The sequence below is a fragment of the Brachyhypopomus gauderio genome, chromosome 1 (genome assembly GCF_052324685.1).
Source record: "Brachyhypopomus gauderio isolate BG-103 chromosome 1, BGAUD_0.2, whole genome shotgun sequence".
NCBI classification, from domain to species: domain Eukaryota; kingdom Metazoa; phylum Chordata; class Actinopteri; order Gymnotiformes; family Hypopomidae; genus Brachyhypopomus; species Brachyhypopomus gauderio.
Genome location: NC_135211.1, coordinates 35,391,686 through 35,415,030, shown reverse-complemented (window position 1 = coordinate 35,415,030; position 23,345 = coordinate 35,391,686). Strand labels below are relative to the sequence as shown.

Below are 23,345 nucleotides of genomic sequence, written 5' to 3'. Positions count from 1 at the left end.
AAATTATTAGATATTTAGGTTTTTTTTTGTTTGTTTTATTTCAGTTTAACATCCATACAAAACACAGACTTGAAAGTAAAATTTTAATGCACTGCATATAGTCTGTAATCATTTTTTGTAAAATATGGGTTAGAAAATTTAACAATGTTAATATTATGATCAAAGTCATTCCCATTTATAGTGTACACTATCACCCACTTCTAAAATGAAGTTTACTTTATTTATACATGTCCATGTGAGAAATCTGGCCTTAGTCTTTGTAAAGTCAGCTATAAGAATGTACCAGTCCCTGAATAAACATATGTAGGAAATCCCATTTACTCTCTGAGTAGTCAACATTTGAATCAAATAAATCCACCAATTTAATATCAGTTGATTGGAGAATTGAGACATTCACTAACCATTTGCCATTATTGTATCCATTTTAACCATTATAAAACTGTGATCATTTTAAGAACTTCATATGGCAGTGAATATCTTATAAAAGTGAGAGAAACAGGTTTTTTAATTTGTAGATTGTTGCTTTAAGAATGCTTAACTGCTGTGATAATCAGGGAGCCCATGTTCTTCCCCTCCTGACAGATACAGGGACTGAAGATGGGGTACACGCTCTCGTCGAATGTGTCCAGGAACGTGTAGAGATGAGTCTGTGCCCTTACGTCATAAAAGGACACCTGTCCAGCCTCGTGGTCCAGGAAGATGCCCACCTTTTGGGGCAGTGTTGGAAGATGCATGGGGATTCTGCTGGAAGCCAGGGCTTTCACCTCTCCCTCTTTGAGCCACAGGCACCAGAATCCACCTTCAGGACTAAGCCGGATGTCACCCTTGCGGCGGGCAGATGATCGGGCCACGCCGAGCGTCCAGGCCTTCTTGCGGCCCACCTCCACCTCCCAGTAGTGACGGCCAGAGGAGAAACCTTCCCGGGCGAGCACGAACAAAGCAGGGCTGAAGCGGCGTGGGTTGTCCGACTGCGTGGATGACTTGCGGCCCTCTTCGTAGTGGACCTGCCGGCCATCGTCAGAGAGGACTAGATTACGTTGTGCAGTGGTTGGGTCCAACACCACCTCACCTACAGGAGACAGAACAAACACAGATATTTCTGGCAGTCAGTCAGACAGATGTGGAGAGCAAAGCAGAAACAGCATTACAAATTTGACAGACCCTCGCTCTTTGTTCAAAACTTAAAAGAAGTTATCAAAAATAACACTTACTTGAATAGTTCTGCAACTTTCTTAGCTCTGTAAGAAAATATTCAAAGTTATTAATAGTACCGATGTCGATATCAATAAAACTGTAAACCACAAGTATGCTTTTTGATACAAACAATTAGACATTCATTTCTGACATTCCCATCTGCAGCTATTTAATAAATATTCTGCAACAACCTTCCTACATAATGTTTTTTTGCTTGAAATAGCTGACTGAAAACACACTACCTTTCCCATACAGGTGCTTCACATTTTCCTGAAACTTTTCAATGAGACTGCTCACAGACTTCCTGATTGTGCCTAGGTACAGGTCCGTGTTCACCGACACACCGGACCAGTCGACCGGTTCTGGCACAGGAGGCAGAGTGGGCATGAGCTGTAAGGGACAGAGTACATGAGTACACACACATACACACGCACACACGTGCACATATACAGTTATGCTTGAGCGCAAACATGCACACACACACACACACACACACACGCATGCATGTGTCACACAACACACACACACACTCGCACGGGCATGCACCTGCAGAAACAGCACTTTGTCCTCCGTGTGCATGAGACTGTCCACCTGGCTGGCCCTGGTCTTGAAGACGCCGAGCTCGTGCTCCAGCCGTGCCGCCAGGTCCCGCGCCTGCTCCTCCGCCTGCCGCTGCCGCGTGGTGATCTTCTCCACCAGCTGGGCCTGGCTCTGCTCTAGGAGTCTCTGCAGCTCCGCGTACACCGCCCAGCTGTCCTCGATCTCCCGCTGCCCCGTCGCCTGCAGGAGACACGCGCACAATTAGCCACTCTGACCTCATGTTGTGCTACGACAAATGTGCATACTGCTCAGGAAAAATACGATAAAAGGTTACTTTCCAATATTTTATAGTTTATGTAACAATCACTGCTTTCAATGTACATGCTGCACAAATACTGTCCAGCTGTGCTTCGTATACAAACTACTCCACACTATGCTGTGTAGGCTCAGGTTCCCTCTGATCTATTAGAGCTCAGGAAGGCACTGCAACCAGGCAGGCGAAACAAAACACACACACACAGATAGACACAGATGAACAGCTTACGCCTTCCCTCTAGACTGTAGGTGAGCAAATGTTTTAAAACCCAATAGCAGACATCTACACCAACATCTGAGTACATATTAAACTTATCAATTCAAGACACTCTCAGCATCAAATACTATTAGTACAGCTAAAATAAAATAGGATATTTCACTGTATCTTATCAATTACTCAGGAAACAACAACACAAACAAACACTGCTATGTTGCTTAAGGTCTGTGTTTTATTTCAGATAATAACTGCACATGTGATTTTGTGCTGTCAGCACATCTTTGAGCATATACATCCAGCACACATCTGACTCTAAACGTCCTCACATGCCCACATTCACCTCTGTGCTGAAATTCCGCCATCTGGTTATCATAGTTCTTCCTTGTTCAGATGTTTGTTTTCAGTGTTCTGGAGCAACTGGACTGACTGGTTTAACCGGTTTAACTGCATAGTGTCCCAAACAAACATCCCCACATCACCTGCACACCATTCTAACATCAACAATAGATTATCAAGACTAAATCTAGAAAACAGCTATAAATGATATGAAACTTATTTTCTTCCACATACATAATGGCTCCAGTAGACTTTATTCAGTGGAGGATTTGCAAAGAAAGTGTGAGATAGGAGATAAAGTGAGATGTGAGATAGGCAATAGTGTAAGATAGGAAATATTGTGAGATAGTAGATAGTGTGAAATGTGAGATAGGAGATATTATGAGATAGGAGATAGTGTGAGATAGTAGATAGTGTGAGATAGGAGATATTGTGCGGTAGGAGACTTAAGTTGTAGTAAGAGGTTAGAATGCATTTTTGTTTTGCAATACTGATCAAAATGAGACCTTTGATAGCCCCTCATCCTCAAAACATTTAAGACAAAGATCTCTCTGTAACTTCATCCTCATTGTATTTTTAAACACTGTTCCAGCTGGACTCTATTTTCAACCTATGATTTAACCCCTGTGAAACCAGCCTAGAGCTGTAACACTAATCTTATGCTTGGTCAGCATGACATTGAAACCAAAGCTTATTAATGGTTTCCTCTTGGGGAATAAGAAGTCTAAATTAGGTCTTGTCAGAAAGTCTAACCAGTCGATATCATCTGCTTTCTACTGTACATCCTATTTGTCAGTGTTTTCCATTTAACTGGAGTCAGGTCATTACTGGCAGTTGTGAAACACAATTCTGGGTGGTATATTTAAATATCTGTTTTTACTTATTAATTTTCTTTTTCATACTGCTGTATTATGAAACACTATATCTATCCTTCCATTACAATGCTGAGAATGGAGAAGGAGCTCAATACTAGTTAGGAGAGTTTAGAAAACTAACTTAAACATGAGGAAGCAACCAATGAGCTCGAATTAGACATGGGTCTATTATTTCTAAATGAAATAAAATGTCCCCAACACACACTTTGTAAATTTTTGATCTTTCCTATCCACAGATCTGCTCTCAATATTTAAATTCCCACCATACATCCAGTTTGTACATATGGGTCAATTCAGTTATTATTATTCTATGAAAATATGTGCATTAATTCTTAAGTTAAGAACATTGCCGAAAATTTGTTTGCCGACCACACAGACTCTGCCCCATTCTGATGACATTCTGATGGGAGCTTACTTTGATCTCTTTGATGGACTGTTTGAGCTCCTCTAATTTCTTGGTTCTCTCCTTGATTAAATGTTTTAGCTCCGATCTCGTTTTCCCAAGCTGAGCCTGTGAAACAAGCAATTTGTGTAATTTTGGAAGAGACGTTAGGGACACTGAAATTTTACACAATGAAAAAAAAAACCAAAGGAATTAAGAAATAGTCAAGATCCTTGTGTCCTGTTGGAAAATGTCTATCAGCTATTGCACATGGGCTGTTGTATACGGTGTTGTGAAACAAACCTCAAGCATCTCTTTCTGCGACCACGCCGCCCCTGTACTCACCGTTTTCTTCTTGTATTCTCGTTCGGTTGGGACGACTTCGTGTGACTTGTGCATGAGCTCCGCACATTCACGGCATAAGCACACCTGGTCGTAGCGGCAATATGTCTCTAAGAGGCGTTCGTGCTTCTTGCACAACTTGTCCTCGAGGTGATGGATGGGCTCCATCAACTTGTGCTTGGCCAGGGTCTTGCCCTTCTTGTGGTGCCGGAGGTGACCCTCACAGAAAGAGCCAGGGCAGTTCAGGCAGGACTTCAAGGCCTTCATCTTCCTGCCGATGCACGCATCGCACGGGACATCTCCGGCTTTGGCGTAGTCACCTCCGTCTTCGTCCCTCGGCACAGTTGGTGGCAAGCCCCCCACGCTCACCGCGGCTGAGGCGTCTGCGTCTCCAGGCAGAACTACAGACAGGCCCTGGAACTGCTCGGCTATCTCAGCCAACACACGGTTCACGCAGAGCTCTGGCTTTTTGGAGAAGCTTTTCTTGCACATGGGGCAGAGGATCTTTTTGCTATGGTTCCAGAAGCCCTGCAGGCAGGCCTTGCAGAAGCTGTGGCCGCATGGTGTGGAGACGGGCTCCACGAACACCTCCAAGCAGATGGAGCATGAGAACTGATCCTCGGTGACAGAACGACCTCGAGGTCCCGGGCCTGGAAAAAAGAGATGGGAGTGGGAGAAATTGGAGGATGTGTGTGTGTGTGTGTGTGTGTGTGAGAGAGAGAGAGAGAGAGAGTACTTAGCAAGCACTGAAGCTGAGAGAAAAGCTGCTTTGCATATCATAAACCGCTGACACAATGTGGCGCAAATGTGGGAGCTCTAATGTTTGTGAAGATCCCAGGTGAATCAGCTTGTCGACAAAGGCAGACACTTCTACACTATCTTCAATCACAGGGGCATTTTTCAGTGGTGTGTTTGTGCTGGCGAGACCATTCCATATATATATGGAACCTATTCTGCTTTCATTGTCCCTTCTGGTTTTTATCATTCTTTCTCTATCATTTGCATTCACCGTCTGTTTCATGCACCCTTGCTGTGACCTCACTGCCCAGACGGGCTGGTGTCAGTCCGCCCCAGGGTTCAGCACGCCAGAAAGCAGAGCCCTTTTTATCCATTTAGTGGAATCACTGCAGCAAAATGATGCAGCCGCCCATGAAAGTGTGAAAAAACACATACACAGAAAAAGCTGAAAAGGTGCATCCCCTTTTCTTCCAATATGACATGCTAAAGGTTACAATGAAAAAGCCAGATTAAAAAATAAATAACTTCCAGATGGCAAGCACCCTCAAGCTTTTTAACCCTTGCCTCGCAGATGAAAGCCAGTTGTCTATGCTGCCCTGGTTCCCGCGGTGCACACTGTTCGAATGAACTCAAGCGTTTTGTTTATCTGTTTTAATCTGAGAAAGGACAGAGGCATATGGCTCTTGCTTGATTATGTGATGTCAGGAAAAAGCACAGTATTATTACCTCTTTAGACTATAATCCCCGAGAAAGTTTACCAGTTAGTACAAATACAGATTATTAGGGCTAGTAATATTACCTATGCCTTTTTTTTACTGATCTTAATATTAAACAAGGTGTAAATATCTGTAAGCTGTAAAGCTTCATTTGTTTATGGAGTAAGAAACAGCAGTTTGGAACAGCAGCAAAGCCAGAATTGTGCCGTCTCTCAGCCCTGTATGGCAGAATCTCTAGATGTACCTGGACTGTGTGGACCTGATCCATCTTTGTAAGCATATAACTTAACGTATTTACAACTTATAATGTATTTCCATTTAAACCTTTGCATATTCATGAGCTGTTCTATCTATTCGTAAATCTATTCATATGGATATAGTGGCTGTACCTTGCACTTCATGCTTTACTAATAATGGTGTTACTTCTGTCATCAATGGACTATTCAAATGATTAACACTTATTCTTTTCACGTCAGTCACACAGGCTACAAACCAACGCCGAAACTAAAAGACTGAGACTGAGACTGGGTTTTGGGTACACAGGTATACAAAATGTGAAAAATACATTGGGGTTAAAAATATTCAGTGTATGTATTTTTCCTTTGTTTGTGTGCAGTATTTACATTTCATTTTCTTTTTGATCTCAGTCATATCAGATTATATAGGTAAATATAGAAAGAAACATTTCTGCACAGCTTTAAAGACCCAGGAAACCTAACTCATTGTTTTCTTAATAAGTAGATTAAACTTTCTCTTGTGGGCACACATTTCCTGAGTGTCATTTCCTGAAACTCCAGGAAATGACACGAGACATTAATGAGCAAATGACAAGCAGTAAATTTCATCAGAATTTTGCCATTTCTAAAAGTCTTGGTGATGGAGAGCTATAACGAGTTCTGTAAATGTTTGGACAATTTCTAAATCTGATTCTCTCAGAGTTTTTTTTAAAGGAGGACTATGAAACTGAAGTTGTTTTTGTATTTGTGTATTTGGAGTATTTGCAATGCTGAGTTTCATTACGAAACTCTTTCTTTGCTGTGATGGAAAACGTATGAGTACTCCAAACCATTCTTATCTCGCTTGAGAGTTCAGAGATAGCGCTCAAGTGTAGAAAAACTGGTTCGGGTTGGGACAGTACTAAACAAAAAGCATGAAAGAAGAAAGTCTTATGGCATAAAATCCAGTGTCAAGGGTAAAGAACGGTCATTATGCCCCAGGACTTTTAAGAGCACACCCTTTTGTGCTGTCCAAATTTGAGGTTTCCAAAATGCAGTCGGCCAGCCAACATCTGGAGGTTCCTCTTGTCATTCTTAACTAGACAACAGTCATTCTGGGGAATACAGGAAACACGTATTGCTTGACCTGTGAATCTGTTATGAGTTAAGGAAGCAGAAAGCTGGCAACATCTTAACATGTGAAGAGTTAACGCTTACAGAACCCAAAACCTAACAGCCAAACCCAAGCTGAGGTAGATAAGCAAGAAAAACAGGTGTTGCTTGCTTTACTTTTACGTCCATTGTACTGCACCATATGGCGAGGACATACCAATATGGTAACCAATCATGGGGCAAACTTCTGATTTAAAATATACTCTTAAACATGCTGTTAAACTGTCAGGGTGGCATTGTATGCCATAACACAGGTTTTTTTAATGAAACTATTAGAGGCAGCGCAAACATGTTACTCCAGGAAAATCTAGAATAAAGTTAAAACAGTCATGTCATGTCAGGAATGTAGCTGCACAAGATGTGTCCAACTCGCTCTGTGTCTGCTTTCTTCTCTCTGTGTTTGCTTTCTTTGTTTGAGAAACATGTTTCTTTTCAACTTACTACACACAAATAAAACTCACCACAAACAAAATTTACCACAAACAAAATCATGTCCAAATCCGACCATATATGCTAAATGTGTTCTGAACATAACTTCAGGAAGGAAAGCAGTGATATGGCTTAATATGCAAAAAACATTCACTAAAGAATATGTAATAACATCCACTTTTATTAATACAAAGAGGGTAGAGTATTTGTTAAACCCATACCTCAGTACCTCATTATTTTACCTCAGTAAAAACAATGATTTAACACTCACCAGTGGACCTTTTCACTTTTCATTGTACTGGGGCCCATAGTTTAAGAGGTTAAAGTAAACCACCACTAAAATGATTTCTTTCCTGTCACAGAAAACAAAGTGAACATATCTTACTTTGCATGGTCGCCGTGTCTTATTCCTTCAGTGCTTTTAGTTAGTAGTAAATGTTTGTTGTTCACATGCCGATCCAGATCTCAAACCTGTTCCTCCTCTTTCACTGTACTCTGACCGGCATACACCTAAATGGAAGCTTTTCTAAGGCAGACCAACCCCCTGGGTGTGGTTACGTTATGTATGAGAAGGAGATTGTAGAAGTTGTATGTGTGTGGCAAAATGTAAAATGTACTCAATTTACCAATGCTTTGGTTTGTGGTTTAATTATGGGATTGTCTATAATTCATTTACCAAGGAAAGTACCAAATCCTTTAGTGATTTGTGAAAAAAAACTAGCTAGCCTGTATTATTTTCGCAAACAGGTTTGTTCAAACAATTTAGAGGAAGTGGCCTTGCAGTAAATGATAATAACAGGTTTCGATAAATCATTAACAAGCGTCAGATCAATTTCTTTTAACTTTTCCAACCAGAAAATTCAACCTTCCTTTAGGAAACACACTGTGCTGAACGTTTGAACATATAGTCCTTCAAAGGGAACTACAGTAAGGGCAAAATGTGGTTGTTATCCATGTCACGACACTAAGGGGCAGACGTGAGCCAGTGTTGTACAGTACACACACTCACTGTGAATGCAGAGGTCTGTCTTAGAGGAAGCAGAACACATTACTTGAAAGAGTGATAAAATGTACACCAAACACCAGTCATTTTGTATTCAGTATTCGTTATTAATTGGCATTTTAATGCAGGGAACCAGGTTACATAATAAGCAGGGGTGAATAACATGTTATCCACAAGCCACAGCCTCACTGAAATCTATGATTAATACATTGACATAATTGGATGGTATCATGAAAGTCCCGCCTTAAGCACCAATGACAAAGATCGGTTTAACTAGAAGATAGTCATTTCTAGATGACATTTACTGCAGAGATTATTTCTATGTAATCTTGTTCTGTGATACTGGAAAATCAAACTGCTAATTAAAGGACCTCGTATTTGCATGTGTCCTAAAATTCAGTACCTAAGACTTCAAAAGGCACCGATTCATACAATGCACTGGGTAACAAGATGCACAGCGTTTGTAGCAACCCGCCCTCTGGTACTGTGACATCTTTGAGGCTCAAGGCAGCCAATTCCACTCCATCTTTTCATCCTCGTGTCTTCTTCCTACTCACTTTTGTTTTACCTCGCATCGCTAAATTGTCTGTACCTCAGTCACTGTGTTCTGTCTCTGGTTTTATTATTAGTAGCACAGCCATCCACCTCTTCTCCCTTTCATTCTCTCACTTTCTTCTGTCTCTCTCTCTGTTTCTCTCTCTCTTTCTCGCTCGATCTCCACCCACACATAACAGCACTTTGCACTGCTGCTACAAGTACAGACAAACTCACACACACACACACACACACACACACACACACACACACAAGGTGCTCTCTTTCGGGCGCTTTGCTTCATTTCAAGCAGTGCACTTACATCATCAGTACTGAGTCTCCCTGATTCATCAAATTCCTTTTCAATCATGTCCCTGGGCTGACTGTGATTGGATGATATGGGGAAGCCTAAAACCATTACATCATCTTCAGCACAAATGCAGATATCTCATACTATTCAAATTATTCCACTCTAACATTTTTGGATAATTATGACTTATCTCACATTGTAGTATATTACCAGTGTTTGGTGCAGTTTTCAGACGTTGTACTACCTTGAATATTTAGTCCTGATGCTCCTTTTGTTTATTCTCCAGTCACAGCCATTCTCGTTTACCTAACGTGCTACTGCCTAGTGAGCAAGTCACAGTAGTTAACTGATTTCAGTTTTCTATTTACAATATATTTGAATTGAACTTCAGCTTTAGACACCCCAGTTGCCTGATCAAATAATGAGTTCTGAATTAAATCTCCAGAATAGGTAGTGAAACATTTACTGTTCAGAATTCAATGCAGTATAGTAGACAAAATATAGTTAGACATTTTTTTTTGGCCAGCCTCATTAGAACTGTACTATACAGTGAAAATGTGGTGCAGGGAAATCTTCAGATACTGAGGCCAGATATTCAACTTGGGCCAGACATATAAGGCCCATAGACATTTCCATTTTATTAATAGTTGGTATCTCCTGATGCAGGTAGCAACATATGTATTCTTCTTCTCTGTAGGTTGAAGTGAACTGTGTAACCACAATGACCTCAAGGCTGCACCTTTCTAATAAACTTTGTAATAAAAAAGATTGTCGTGGAACCTTGGTTCAAAATGGCATCAGTTTCTAGCACATATCTCACAGTTCATTACTTACGCTACAAAGATCAACATATGACCAACATCATATTTACCCTGAACACAGATCATTAGTACACATTATATAAATGATAAGTATATACATTATATAAAATGAGATAATTTTCTATAATTAGTCTGATGCCAGAGTCATCAATGTAAAATGAAAATGTGAAAATGGCTCAGAGTATCATTTTAATGATATTTGTAAATTGTATTTCTAATTTCTATAGATTGTCTAAAATCAGGTAATTGAAAAAAATGTTATATTACAGTCCAGTCTATTGTATTCAGCTATTGTACTACCAGGGACCTGTCAGTCTGATGGCAGTACAAGAGTATTTTTGCTCAAGGTCAAAATGTGGGGAAGGAAAGGTGTACACACAGTATATATACTGGCCATCTACCAGAGGCCTTGGAGGTGGAGGTTGTGGCACAGTAATTTGTTGTTCCTAGAATTGCACTCTTTTGGACTGAGACCGACATTATCATTCCAGAGATCTGTTAGACCTACTCCTCTAGCTCAGGGGTCACAACCCCTCAGAGGCTGGGAGAGTCTCTCAATTTCTTCTTTCGGTCTTTTCTCCAATACCAATGTATTCTTCTCTTTGGATGTTAGGAATGCTACATCTATCACCTCTGTAGCTTTACTACTTTACTATTATAATTTCCTTGCCATTTCTTGCTTGTCAGCATTTATCTGGATTTTTTTTAATCTGGAAAGTCTTATTTTGTTGTTTTCCACTGCTATTTATGGTTTCTCCCTTTTGGGGCATCCACTTTATATGCTTTGCATGTATTTGGCTGTGTCTCTCGATGTATTCATTACCAGCCACCACCTTACAACCTGCTACTAAGTGCTAGATTGTCTCAGGGGTTTCTTTGCCCAGACTGCATCTTGGGTCTTGGGTCTGCTGTGATATATCCCACCTTTATTTGACATTTATTACTTAGAGCTTATCCTTGAGCTGCCATGATTGGTGCCTCTGCGTTGTCCTTCAGCCCTACTGTTTTCAGCTATTGGTTGGATTGTCTTATGTCCACCACCTCTGTTATCTGATGGTGGTGCATTCTGTGGAGGATCTCATCCTGCCATAGCACCTCCGCTATTTCCACATTATCCATATCCCCCCTTTGGCTTGAAGCACTCTTTCCTCAGTTTATCCAAGCCAATGCTTGAATATACTCAATGATGTTTTATGTCTGATCCTGGACAGTATTTTAATGCGTACTTGACCTTAACAATTGAGGTATCTACGTTCATGGTGCTATAAAGGTGAATTAAGGTCTGGTTCCTCCTGTGCCTCACCACGGTAGTTGTACCAGTGGCCCTTTGGCCAAAAACATCACCCTGGACTGATGGATCTTGGCTTCACAGGTTCCATAGGTTTTCTAAAGATGTATTCATTTGTTAATTTATTTCGGTCATTATCTGTTTGTGCGTCCAACTGTGGTTCTTAGTCCCCCTCTCCCTGTGTTATGCTTTTATCATCTGTTGAGTGATCAGCTGAACAAAAGGTCTGATCAACCACTGTGTGTTAGGGTTAGTGTTAGGGTTCTAGGAAGCTGGAGAAGATAATTAGTTAGACATAAGATTGCAACTGCAGTAATACAATATAAGACCTTCCTTGAGATAATGCAGTGCATTTCCTTTTGAAATGTTTGGTGGTGATTTTTATAATCAATTCTGTATGTGACAGGGAGCCAGTAGAAATAATGTAATATTGGTCTAATGTGTTTATATTTCTGTACCCTCATGAATATCCTGGCTGCACAGCTTTGAATATATATTAGAGCTCCTGGATATATTTAGAGCAGGGGTCACCAACCTTTTTGAAACTGGGAGCTACTTCTTGGACACCAATCATTGCGGAGGGCTACCAGATTGATACACATCAATCGAACGAAAGTTGTTGAGCGGGTGGGTGGGGGTGGCGAGTGTCGATTGCTAAGTGAGAAGACCGCTAGCAACCGCGGACAATCTCTAATAGTGGCAAAAAAAAACGATGCAACTCATTGGGGCTATTTTTAGAACAGGCCCGCGGGCGACTCATGATGTCCTTGCGGGCGACATGGTGCCCGTGGGCACCACGTTGGTGACCCCTGATTTAGAGGATGCTTCAAAAAAACATCCATTACAATAGTCTCAATGAAAATGAAACAAAAACACAGTCAAGCCTCTCTGAATCAGATAGCATTAGAGCAGAGTTTAGAAATGTAGTTTAGATCTTAAAATTAAGTTTTAAATCTTGAACACGAGCCCGGAAGTACAAAATGGGAGTCAAACCTGACAGGAAAATTTAAAACTGTACATAAAATTGTAACCTAAACGTGTTAATTTGCTTTACATATTTAGCTGCAAATAGTTTTCCTTCTCCCAGGACTTAATCTGCTCCAAACACATTCTAATCTTGGACATGGCTATAGAAAAGAAGGTCAAGGAAACTTTATATGCAGCTGTGCATCATCTCCATGACAGTGACATGACATGGCATGCTGGCTGATATCATCTCAGAGGGGAAGCATATAGATAGTAAAAGAATGAGGCTAAGAACTGATCCGTGTTGTACCCTGGGGAACACAGAAAATGGTCGAGACCTAAATCCTCCTAGTGAGACATACTCACTCCTATCACATGGATAAGACTGGAAGCAGCTCAAAGCAGAGTCTTCAAGAGCCCATATAGTGGCCTTGGGTAGGCGCTTGAGAAGAAAGCTATGATCCACTGCATCAAACGCAGATGTCAAGTCCAGCAGGATCAGTAGAGAGGGAAATCCAGAATGAGCTACCATGAAAAGGCCATTGTTCACTTTCAGAAGTGCTGTTTTAGTACTGTAGAAGGCAGCGTATCAAGACTGGAGTATTTCCATTGAGATGATTATGAGCGAGATGTTCTTGAATATGACCAGCCACTACTTTCTCTATAACAGTTTTGAAAGAAAGGGCAAATAACAGAAAGGGAGTTAAGCCAGTAATTAGTCAAGACATCTGGCTCCAGTGTAGGCTTCCTGAGAAGAGGTTAGATAATGACAGTTTTATAGAACAGTTTCAGTTTGAAGGGGCCAATTCATAACCTGTGTTATCAATGAGCTGGCATGCATAATTTCACTAGTGCTGTGGGCGTATGGTCCAGAGCACAGATTCATTTTCATAATGATTCCATCTATATTTCTCTGGGTAACACTTGGAAAGAAAATGCTGAAACCTAACAGTTGGCATTCCTGTAGCTGACAAAAAAAACGTGTTGAAAATTCTTTCTAAAATATGACTGACGACAAAAAAAAAGTCCATAAAGATGTTAAACTAAAATCATGTTATTATCTTCCGTAATAGAACAATGCTGTGGCTGAGGAAGCGTAATGACCAAACACACAGGCCAAAGTTTATTATAGAATTCCACTGATTCAGCTGCTGAGGTAAAGTTATGACAGGAGATATTTTTGAGATCTTTTTTTACAATAGCTGGATCAATATCTGCCCAATTACACTAGCTCGTGAGACTTGGATTACTGGATAGCTTAAGCACGGAAGTGGCACTGGAGTGACAGGTCCTTAGATATCACTTTATGATTGGCAGGGTGTCATGTCTGTTCATACCCCTACCCGTCAATCATGTCTCTTGTTTCCTGGTTTTCTCGTCCCATGTGCTCTTGTTGCCATTTTGGTTGTTCCCTCCGATCAATTTGTAACCACGGCCCTTGTTATCGCTGTCACCAGTTTCTAGTTTAGACCCCTTGTTATTTCTTCTATTTAAGCCCTGTGTGTTTGGTGTTTCGTCGCTGGTCTTTGTTGAATGCACAGGCGTGGCGAATATATGTTTTGTACTTTCCATAATTTCCAGAACGTCTAACCCTGTGATTGGTGTGAATCGTATATCTTTTTCTGGACAACATGGCTTATTGACCCTGGACTATATAAATGACTCTGACTATGGATTTGCCTCGAATAAATCTCACTCTTCCCTGCATTGGTGTCCACCCTCCTATCCTATCGCTTCACAAGTCTGTGGAAACAAGCTTGTGTGTCCTCAACTGTGCACAGGAAAATCAGTGTGTTGCTTCAGGAAAATTCAGACAAGATGTGACAAGAGGGTTCATCAAAGAAACTCCATGTTATATTTGAGGGGGTAATAAATGAGAAGCAGTATCGAGACATATGGGTTCTTGCATTTAAGAGGAAGGAATTGAAAAGATAAAGACTCAGAGTCAGTATGGACACTTACAGCTCTGCCTGACCAGTTAGGTGTGGTTCTTCAGTGTATTTAAACCCAGACGAGCATGCTTCATTTAGCTCACAGTAAACTACCCGTGGAATCAGAGTAGGTTAACAAAAAGAGTGCTGTGATATTTCACCTCTCTGTGTGCAGCTGCTGCTGTTCTTGTACTGATCCCGTTCGAAGGTTTGTCAGTACTGAATGCATGGTGTGCATCAGCATATTTTCTGGATATGAAACCATCTTTCATTTATGGTTTCCTAGGGCTGTTATTGTTCAAGGTGCAGCCTCACCTCATCTTTCCACTCTTGATGGAAAAAACACCGTTCTTGTGCAGCTTCCTGTTTACGCATCCCACTTGCACACAGGTGACTCGTGTCTCATGGTGACGCCACACATCCGTTTCCCTCTATAGCCCCTCTCGTCCTTATCCCCTACCTGACAGCCAGGAGAAGCTGTGTGTTTGTGTGTGTGTGTGTGTGTGTGTGTGTGTGTGTGTGTGTGTGTGTGTGTGTAGAACCATCTCTGTGGCCCCTGGAGAGCAGCTCTCCTAATGATGCTTAAGTCACAGCTCATCAGCCAAGCAGCTGAATAGAGGGATACCCAGGAGAGAAGAAAAAGACAAACTAACATCCACCGGGAATGAGCTTACATCCCCTTGCCGTGTAGCAACTGATCTCCATTCGGCACGTCTCTGCTAAGTGCTAACATTATTATTTTGATACGGATGGCTAAGCAAAAGGAAAAAGTGCTTCTGCCTATACCCTGTGTGCTTACTCAAATGGTGCAGAAGACAAGGAGTGATGTCCACCAAGTTAGACAATGTAAACTGTTTGCATAAAGACCCTACACATGGTTAAATGCAATCTTCAGTCTGAGGCAAGCTTTTAGAGCCAATAGAAATGTTGTCATGCGCCGCGTCGTTCAAACCTTCTGCAGTGTTTAGTTATGGTGAATTTATTCAAAAGAAAAAAACATCAGGAGCAATGGAAATTTATTTAAGCAGTTGGCAGCAATTTTTAATCGTGTGGATTTCAGGGAAAGCAGCACAGAAGGAAGGTTTGAGTGTACTCTCTCTGCCACAAGGCTTTACTACTGCCTGCAAAGTCCAACAGAAAACAGGATCTGCAGTGCAAAACACAGGATGGTCTGTCACAAGCATGTCCATAACACCTCTGAAGGCAAAATGAGAACATTGTTAGCTGTTACATGTTTTATAGAGGACACGTTCCAATCCAAGACAGCATCCTTCACTCCCTACCCTTGGTCACTTCGATTCTTTTGACAAATTCTAAGCCAAGCCCAAAAAGGACCGCTGTAGCCTTCCTCATGTTTTTTTTTATCTACTTAGTCCAGTCAGATGTTCTGCAGTGTCCATATGGGAGGGAGCTACAGATTCCATCTTAAGATTGGGGTCACAATAAAATGATCAATAAAGAACACAGACAGGAAATGATGTAACTCAGTCCTTCTGAAAAAGGTCAGCTGACATTTGAGGGTGTTGTGCTTGAATGGAGATGGTGTTTTGTGGTTCTTCCTGATATTACCAAGATCCCTGAAGAGGCTGTTGAGGTCAGACTATGTACAGGGCACCTTGCTGGTGATGCACTACTTGTTCTGCCCGTCCTATCACAGCTATTGCTAAATGTTTCAACGCACCTCACGGAAATACTGAAGCACTCCTCTCTCCACATCTCTGAGACACGAATCGTTTCAAGATACGAAAAGCAATAAGGCAGCAAACCTGACAAATTAAAAGAAGTAGACAGTTCCATTTTGGCTAAGCAACATTATGTCTGTGCCTCAAGTTGGAAAAGATGTATGGATTAGGGATGAAGAAGGAAAAGCTTATCAAAGCATTAGGAGAAGGTCATTTGAACTTATTTGAGGGATATAATTACATTCACATTATCAAGGAAAACCATCATTTACAAGAATCTCCATGTGATAGAATATAGGATATAATATGATGGGATATAGGTCAGAACATATACGATATAGCATATACGGGATACAGTGTAAACAGTGGTAGTGTGTACAGAGTGCACAGTGGCATGCTACCAGTTCAAATATTTTTATCTTGTCATTTAAGATTTAATTTCTACGACATCAGCACAAGCCAAAGCTACAATGTTACATTTTAGACTTCTAGAACGGCCTTTCCGTATCCGAGTGTAGTTGGCATGCTTAAGTGTAAGAGACGCGGGACCGAGGCGCCCTGGAGGCAACGTGAAAGGAGGTCATACCTTAAACGGTCTGTAAAAAATAACGGCAGGATAAATGGAAGATGTCTGTTGGGTATTCGGGAAAGTAGGGATTTAGAGAGACGCCAAGAGTGAAATGTGCTCAATGTGAAGAACTTAATGCCAGAGAGAGGTGAACAACTTAATGCCAGAGAGAGGTCCCATTCAAAAATGGAGTGGAATGCATGTGGACTCTGGGGGGGTTGTCAAACATGATCTATTTCATTTAGCCATGACAACCAACTGGAGTCCATCAACAATCGAGCTCTTCCGGCAAGGAAATACATCACTTTAAAAGTTGTGAAGAGAAACATTCAGAAGCATTTGTATTACCTGATAACAGTTAAGACTATATACACTCGTGCTTTTCTGTGCTGTACTGATGCATTAAGAGTAATTTGGTGCCCTTGCTAACCTTGAGGCATGTGAATGATAGGTAATGAGTCAGATTTGGATATGCTAATTGTGCCTTTGTCCTCTAAATAGAAAAAGAGGTTATATTCTGATAATAGACTATTAATTAGTTAGAGGTCTGACTTTCCAGATCAGGTCAGTGTGTTAAATGCTTCTGGGTGGGAGTGAGAGGAATGTCTGGTGCTATTAGTGAAATCTGTGCACTAAAAGATTTATTTGTATATGTTCAAGAGAGGGAAAAAAAACTGAAAATATAAGCCATACACTCACCTTGTCTAACTCGTAGGTGTATCTTACCCATGCCCTTGTCATGCACAATTGAACTATATTCTAGTCTTGCATTAATAAACAGTTTCTCACCATTGGACTGCTGTTGGCTGGATATTTTTGGGTATCGGACCTCTCACATCCACATCATGTTTTAACAGCCGAGCAACATTAGAGTAACTGACACTAGCCCAACACCCACAAACATGCCACTGCCATCTCTTTGTTAATGCTTTGTTAAAAACCATCTGCCTCCCAAACATTATCCAGTCAGCACTGATCCTGTGGGCAGAAACATGGACGAATGGGGCAGATTAATTGTACATGCCAAAATATAGGCTACAGTTGGGAACACTGTAGTGAGTTCTCAAATTAGGCTCAGCTGGGAACACTGTAGTGAGTTCTCAAATTAGGCTCAGTTGGTCTCCATTTTTACCACCATATTAGTGCACCTTCTTCACCACTCACAGCTGACAAATTGAATTGCTTGCAAATCACATATATACTTTGACCATTATGTTCATAAATGTTCAAATAGATCTAATTTAATATTTTAAATTGCCATAAGCGTTTAACCTTCAAAGGTTATTTTTTGTTCCTTCTTATTTGCAACAGCAAATAAAATGAATAATTGAATAATTGAACCTTTAGATATATTTCTTAGATATGCTTCTTTCTAAACTTTATTGTACTTTTGCCCATTGTCGCCTAGTTCATAATCTGCTAAATTTGTTAGGCATGCTATTGTGCTACCAAAGATGGATCAGTAATTCAGGTTGGCATGGAAACAGCACACCTGGTCAGGGTGAGGTTTCCATGACTATCACTGTCACCAGTTCTCCAACTGGCTTGTTCCACTGTGCTTTCGACCACATGGTGCAACCATGGGGACCTCTATGATATTACTGGGGAGACAGCTATGGCAAAGGGAGGTGGTACATTAAAAGGAAGTGGAAAGACGTGGGCCAGAAACTGCTAATATACTCTTTTGAATGAGACATGTGCTCCTTTAGATCATGTGGAGAACAATACATTGTGGATGTGGAATATGGCTTCCATTCCAGTCCAGGTAATACATTCTGTGATTTTGCATGGAAATCACATTTTGGGAGAGCAATTTTCATCTTGGGTATATTGAGGGGCCTAAATGTGAATTATAGGAATTTGGGGTCAAAATATCTGCAGAAATGCTTTATGGAATTAATTTCAGGCTTTTTTTTTTGTTTGTTTTTGGGGTGAAAAGTATATATTTGGCTTCAGGGCATTCTTAGGGGGAGGTATTCATGGTATTTTGGGGGGTGTTTTGGGGAGAAGTACATAACTAAGTACTTCAGTGATAGTTAATTCTTTCCTTTCACCCTTCCTCTCTTTCTGTCAACCATCCATTTCATGTCTACATTTTTGGTTGGTTTACTGTGTAACTTGTGTCCTACCAGCACTCTCTTTCTCTACATCTTGTTTCTGCAATATCTTTTTTTCTTTGTTTGATTTCTTCTGGTTCTTTATTTATACATCTACTTCTTTTTCTTCTGGAAACGCCTGAACTGGTTTTGGATGGCGAGAGCTGCTTTCTCCGTCTCAGGAGCTTCCAGATCAATATCGATCTCCTCCTCTGGTTCAGGCTTCCCCGCCGTGCTGGACGTCTTTCCTATAACACAATGAACCGATCAGTAAGAGTGAGTGTGTAATAACAAAATTACTAAACAATCATACCTATAACCCAAAGTTTATGCTTACATGAGCATCCAGTTCATCAAAACTCAAAACAGGCTGTGGACCTGTTTGTAGACTCAAAGACTGCATTGCCAGTGACATGCAACGGTAATATGTGATATGATAATATATGATAATATGATAATATATGATACGATAATATGATAAAATATGATAATATATGCCATCAGTCATGCATGGCATGCTTTGGTTGAAGCCGAGCTTTCATAAGGCCAAAACAAAAATACTGTCTGTCAAAATCAAACGGCTTTTTCAATACTATATTCATAGGACCTTTACAGAAGTGTTATCAAGTACTCGAGCAACCAGACTGATTTAACATATATTGTGTAAAAAATATGAATAAATTAAGTACTTCATAGAAATAAATAATCCTTTCTGGAGGACACCTGAGCTCCTTCTGTCTCAACAGATAGTTTCCCCATCGGTGCTTCAGAGAGCTCTGATCCAAAGACGTGAAGTACATTCCCATAACCGTGATATATGTCCATATGTGCCTGTGGCATACAGCAACCACTTTGCAGTTGTTTGAAATCTGACCACATTGACATGCTTATAAGCCTGTGCAGCTGGGCCAATGTATGGATGTAAATCATGAGTCATTCATGGGGGAAACACGAGGAAACGGAAAAGCATTGATGAATAAGAATCAAATTGCTGAAGCAATTGTAACCAACACACAAATCTATAACAAGAGATGACAAGCAAAGAACTAAGATTTTTATATTACTGAGTCCAGGCATAGTAGCCGTGTTGCAATATGGGCATTGGGTAAGTTACAGAGAGAGAAGGGTATGGGGTAAGTTACAGAGGGAGAAGGGTATGGGGTAAGTTACAGAAGTAGATGGGTATGGGGTAAGTTAAAGAGAGAGATGGGTATGGGCTAAGTTACAGAGGGAGATGGGTATGGGGTAAGTTACAGAGGGAGATGGGTATGGGGTAAGTTACAGAGGTAGATGGGTATGGGGCAAGTTACAGAGGTAGAAGGGTATGGGGTAAGTTACAGAGGTAGAAGGGTATGGGGTAAGTTACAGAGGTAGATGGGTATGGGGTAAGTTACAGAGGTAGATGGGTATGGGGTAAGTTACAGAGGTAGAATGGTATGGGATAAGTCACAGAGGTAGAAGGGTATGGGGTAAGTTACAGAGGGAGATGGGTATGGGGTAAGTTACAGAGGGAGATGGGTATGGGGTAAGTTACAGAGGTAGATGGGTATGGGGCAAGTTACTGTGGTAGAAGGGTATGGGGTAAGTTACAGAGGTAGAAGGGTATGGGGTAAGTTACAGAGGTAGATGGGTATGGGGTAAGTTACAGAGGTAGATGGGTATGAGGTAAGTTACAGAGGGAGATGAGTATGGGGTAAGTTACAGAGGGAGATGGGTATGGGGTAAGTTACAGAGGGAGATGGTATGGGGTAAGTTACAGAGGGAGATGGTATGGGGTAAGTTACAGAGGGAGATGGTATGGGGTAAGTTACAGAGGTAGATGGGTATGGGGTAAGTTACAGAGGTAGATGGGTATGGGGTAAGTTACAGAGGGAGATGGGTATGGGGCAAGTTACAGAGGGAGATGGGTATAGGGCAAGTTACAGAGGTAGATGGGTATGAGGTAAGTTACAGAGGGAGATGAGTATGGGGTAAGTTACAGAGGGAGATGGGTATGGGGTAAGTTACAGAGGGAGATGGTATGGGGTAAGTTACAGAGGGAGATGGTATGGGGTACGTTACAGAGGGAGATGGGTATGGGGTAAGTTACAGAGGTAGATGGGTTTGAGGTAAGTCACAGAGGGAGATGGGTATGGGGTAAGTCACAGAGATAGAAGGGGATGGGGTAAGTCACAGAGGGAGATGGGTATGAGGTAAGTTACAGAGAGAGATGGGTATGGGGTAAGTTACAGAGGGAGATGGGTATGGGGTAAGTTACAGAGAGAGATGGGTATGAGGTAAGTTACAGAGAGAGATGGGTATGGGGTAAGTTACAGAGGGAGATGGGTATGGGGTAAGTTACAGAGGGAGATGGGTATGGGGTAAGTTACAGAGGTAGATGGGTATGGGGCAAGTTACTGTAGTAGAAGGGTATGGGGTAAGTTACAGAGGTAGAAGGGTATGGGGTAAGTTACAGAGGTAGATGGGTATGGGGTAAGTTACAGAGGGAGATGGGTATGGGGCAAGTTACAGAGGTAGATGGGTTTGAGGTAAGTTACAGAGGGAGATGGGTATGGGGCAAGTTACAGAGGTAGATGGGTTTGAGGTAAGTTACAGAGGTAGATGGGTATGGGGTAAGTTACAGAGGTAGATGGGTATGGGGTAAGTTACAGAGGGAGATGGGTATGGGGCAAGTTACAGAGGGAGATGGGTATAGGGCAAGTTACAGAGGTAGATGGGTATGAGGTAAGTTACAGAGGGAGATGAGTATGGGGTAAGTTACAGAGGGAGATGGGTATGGGGTAAGTTACAGAGGGAGATGGTATGGGGTAAGTTACAGAGGGAGATGGTATGGGGTACGTTACAGAGGGAGATGGGTATGGGGTAAGTTACAGAGGTAGATGGGTTTGAGGTAAGTCACAGAGGGAGATGGGTATGGGGTAAGTCACAGAGATAGAAGGGGATGGGGTAAGTCACAGAGGGAGATGGGTATGAGGTAAGTTACAGAGAGAGATGGGTATGGGGTAAGTTACAGAGGGAGATGGGTATGGGGTAAGTTACAGAGAGAGATGGGTATGAGGTAAGTTACAGAGAGAGATGGGTATGGGGTAAGTTACAGAGGGAGATGGGTATGGGGTAAGTTACAGAGGTAGATGGGTATGGGGCAAGTTACTGTGGTAGAAGGGTATGGGGTAAGTTACAGAGGTAGAAGGGTATGGGGTAAGTTACAGAGGTAGATGGGTATGGGGTAAGTTACAGAGGGAGATGGGTATGGGGCAAGTTACAGAGGTAGATGGGTTTGAGGTAAGTTACAGAGGGAGATGGGTATGGGGCAAGTTACAGAGGTAGATGGGTTTGAGGTAAGTTACAGAGGGAGATGGTATGGGGTAAGTCACAGAGGGAGATGGGTATGGGATAAGTTACAGTGGGAGATGGGTAGACGGGATGGAGACGGAGAGACGAGCAGACCTTTGTTATCTGAGGCAGGCGTTTGGCTGCTGTCAGGGTTCCCTGTGGCTGTGTGCTGGAAGAGAAACAAGACCGAGGTCAAAAGAGACGACTGACAACAGAATTTCAGCAAGAGCAGACTTCAACTTTCGGCAACTGAATTTTAGCACATTATTCAGTTCGTTGAACCGCTGATATTCAAATCGATGTATGATATCCCTCATATAAGTAGATCGAGTAATGGAGAGAACATAGAAGATTTACAACAGGCTAACAGGCAAAACATAATCTAGAATTACAAGTAGAATTACTCAAATACTAAACAAAACCATGTACGATTCCAGTATGATCCCAGACTGTTGCAACTCATTAAAACTCTTAATTTGAATCATGCACAACAGCATTCGTGCATGTCAAAAATGCAACTCAGCTACACTGTGATCTTGTGCTGCCCCAAGCAAGTACATTTCTACCCATCTGCACTTCCTCCAATCACGAATGTGGACACTGAGACGGAAAGGGGAGGGGAGGGGGAGGGGGTTGGGGGGGCGGGACTTCAGTGCATTATGTATGAAGGAGAATGAAGCAATGGTGCAGGAAGGCTCCGCACAGTGTACTGTGTCTCTGCAGTGATTCGACCCAATCTCTGCATCAAAGTTTGTTGCAACTGAGTTTAGTCTAGCTTCCCAGCAGGAAACCATCTCCAATTAACGCTGCATTATAAAATCCCCTGCTGGTCCCATGCTATATCCGTTACAACTGACCCTTTAAGTTCCATGCGTGTGCGTTTTGAGGTGAAGATGTGTGATAGAGCTCTTACAATATTATGTGACAATGATTCTATCTCCCAATAAAGCAAAGCTATTAGCCAGACTAGACTCCAGAGACCAAAATCTAATGGGTGCATATGCACCCAGACACATGCAGTCTAAGATTCATCCAGGGCACGCACGCACACACACACACACACACACACACACACACACACACACACACACACACACACACCACATGAGTTGCACTGACCGCCCAATTCCTGTCTGACAACTGACCTAATTTTATCATCTCTCTTTCGTTTAGTGCCTCTCTGCAGTTTTCCATTTTTCTCTCAAACTTGTTTTGAGATTTTTAGCGGTCTGCTGTATCTGTCTGCCCATAATATAAAGTGACACAAAACAAAGTGCACCTTCCTGTCTGCATGTAGCTGTGAGAGTGAGTGCAACCATGATGTGTGTGTGTGTGTGTGTG

The 23,345-nt window shown here is 41.7% G+C and overlaps 1 protein-coding gene across 1 annotated transcript; it reads right to left on the bottom strand.

The window, feature by feature from the left end:
• Window positions 1-15: 15 nt before the first annotated feature.
• Window positions 16-7,988, bottom strand: btr12 (bloodthirsty-related gene family, member 12). The gene is made up of 7 exons (XM_077012142.1): window positions 7,858-7,988; window positions 4,205-4,851; window positions 3,893-3,988; window positions 1,741-1,974; window positions 1,437-1,584; window positions 1,212-1,238; window positions 16-1,069 (listed from the first exon to the last, which is right to left on the bottom strand). Exons 1-7 carry the CDS (start codon window positions 7,862-7,864, stop codon window positions 525-527), a joined length of 1,704 nt encoding a protein of 567 aa, XP_076868257.1. The 5' UTR covers window positions 7,865-7,988; the 3' UTR covers window positions 16-524.
• Window positions 7,989-23,345: the final 15,357 nt, after the last annotated feature.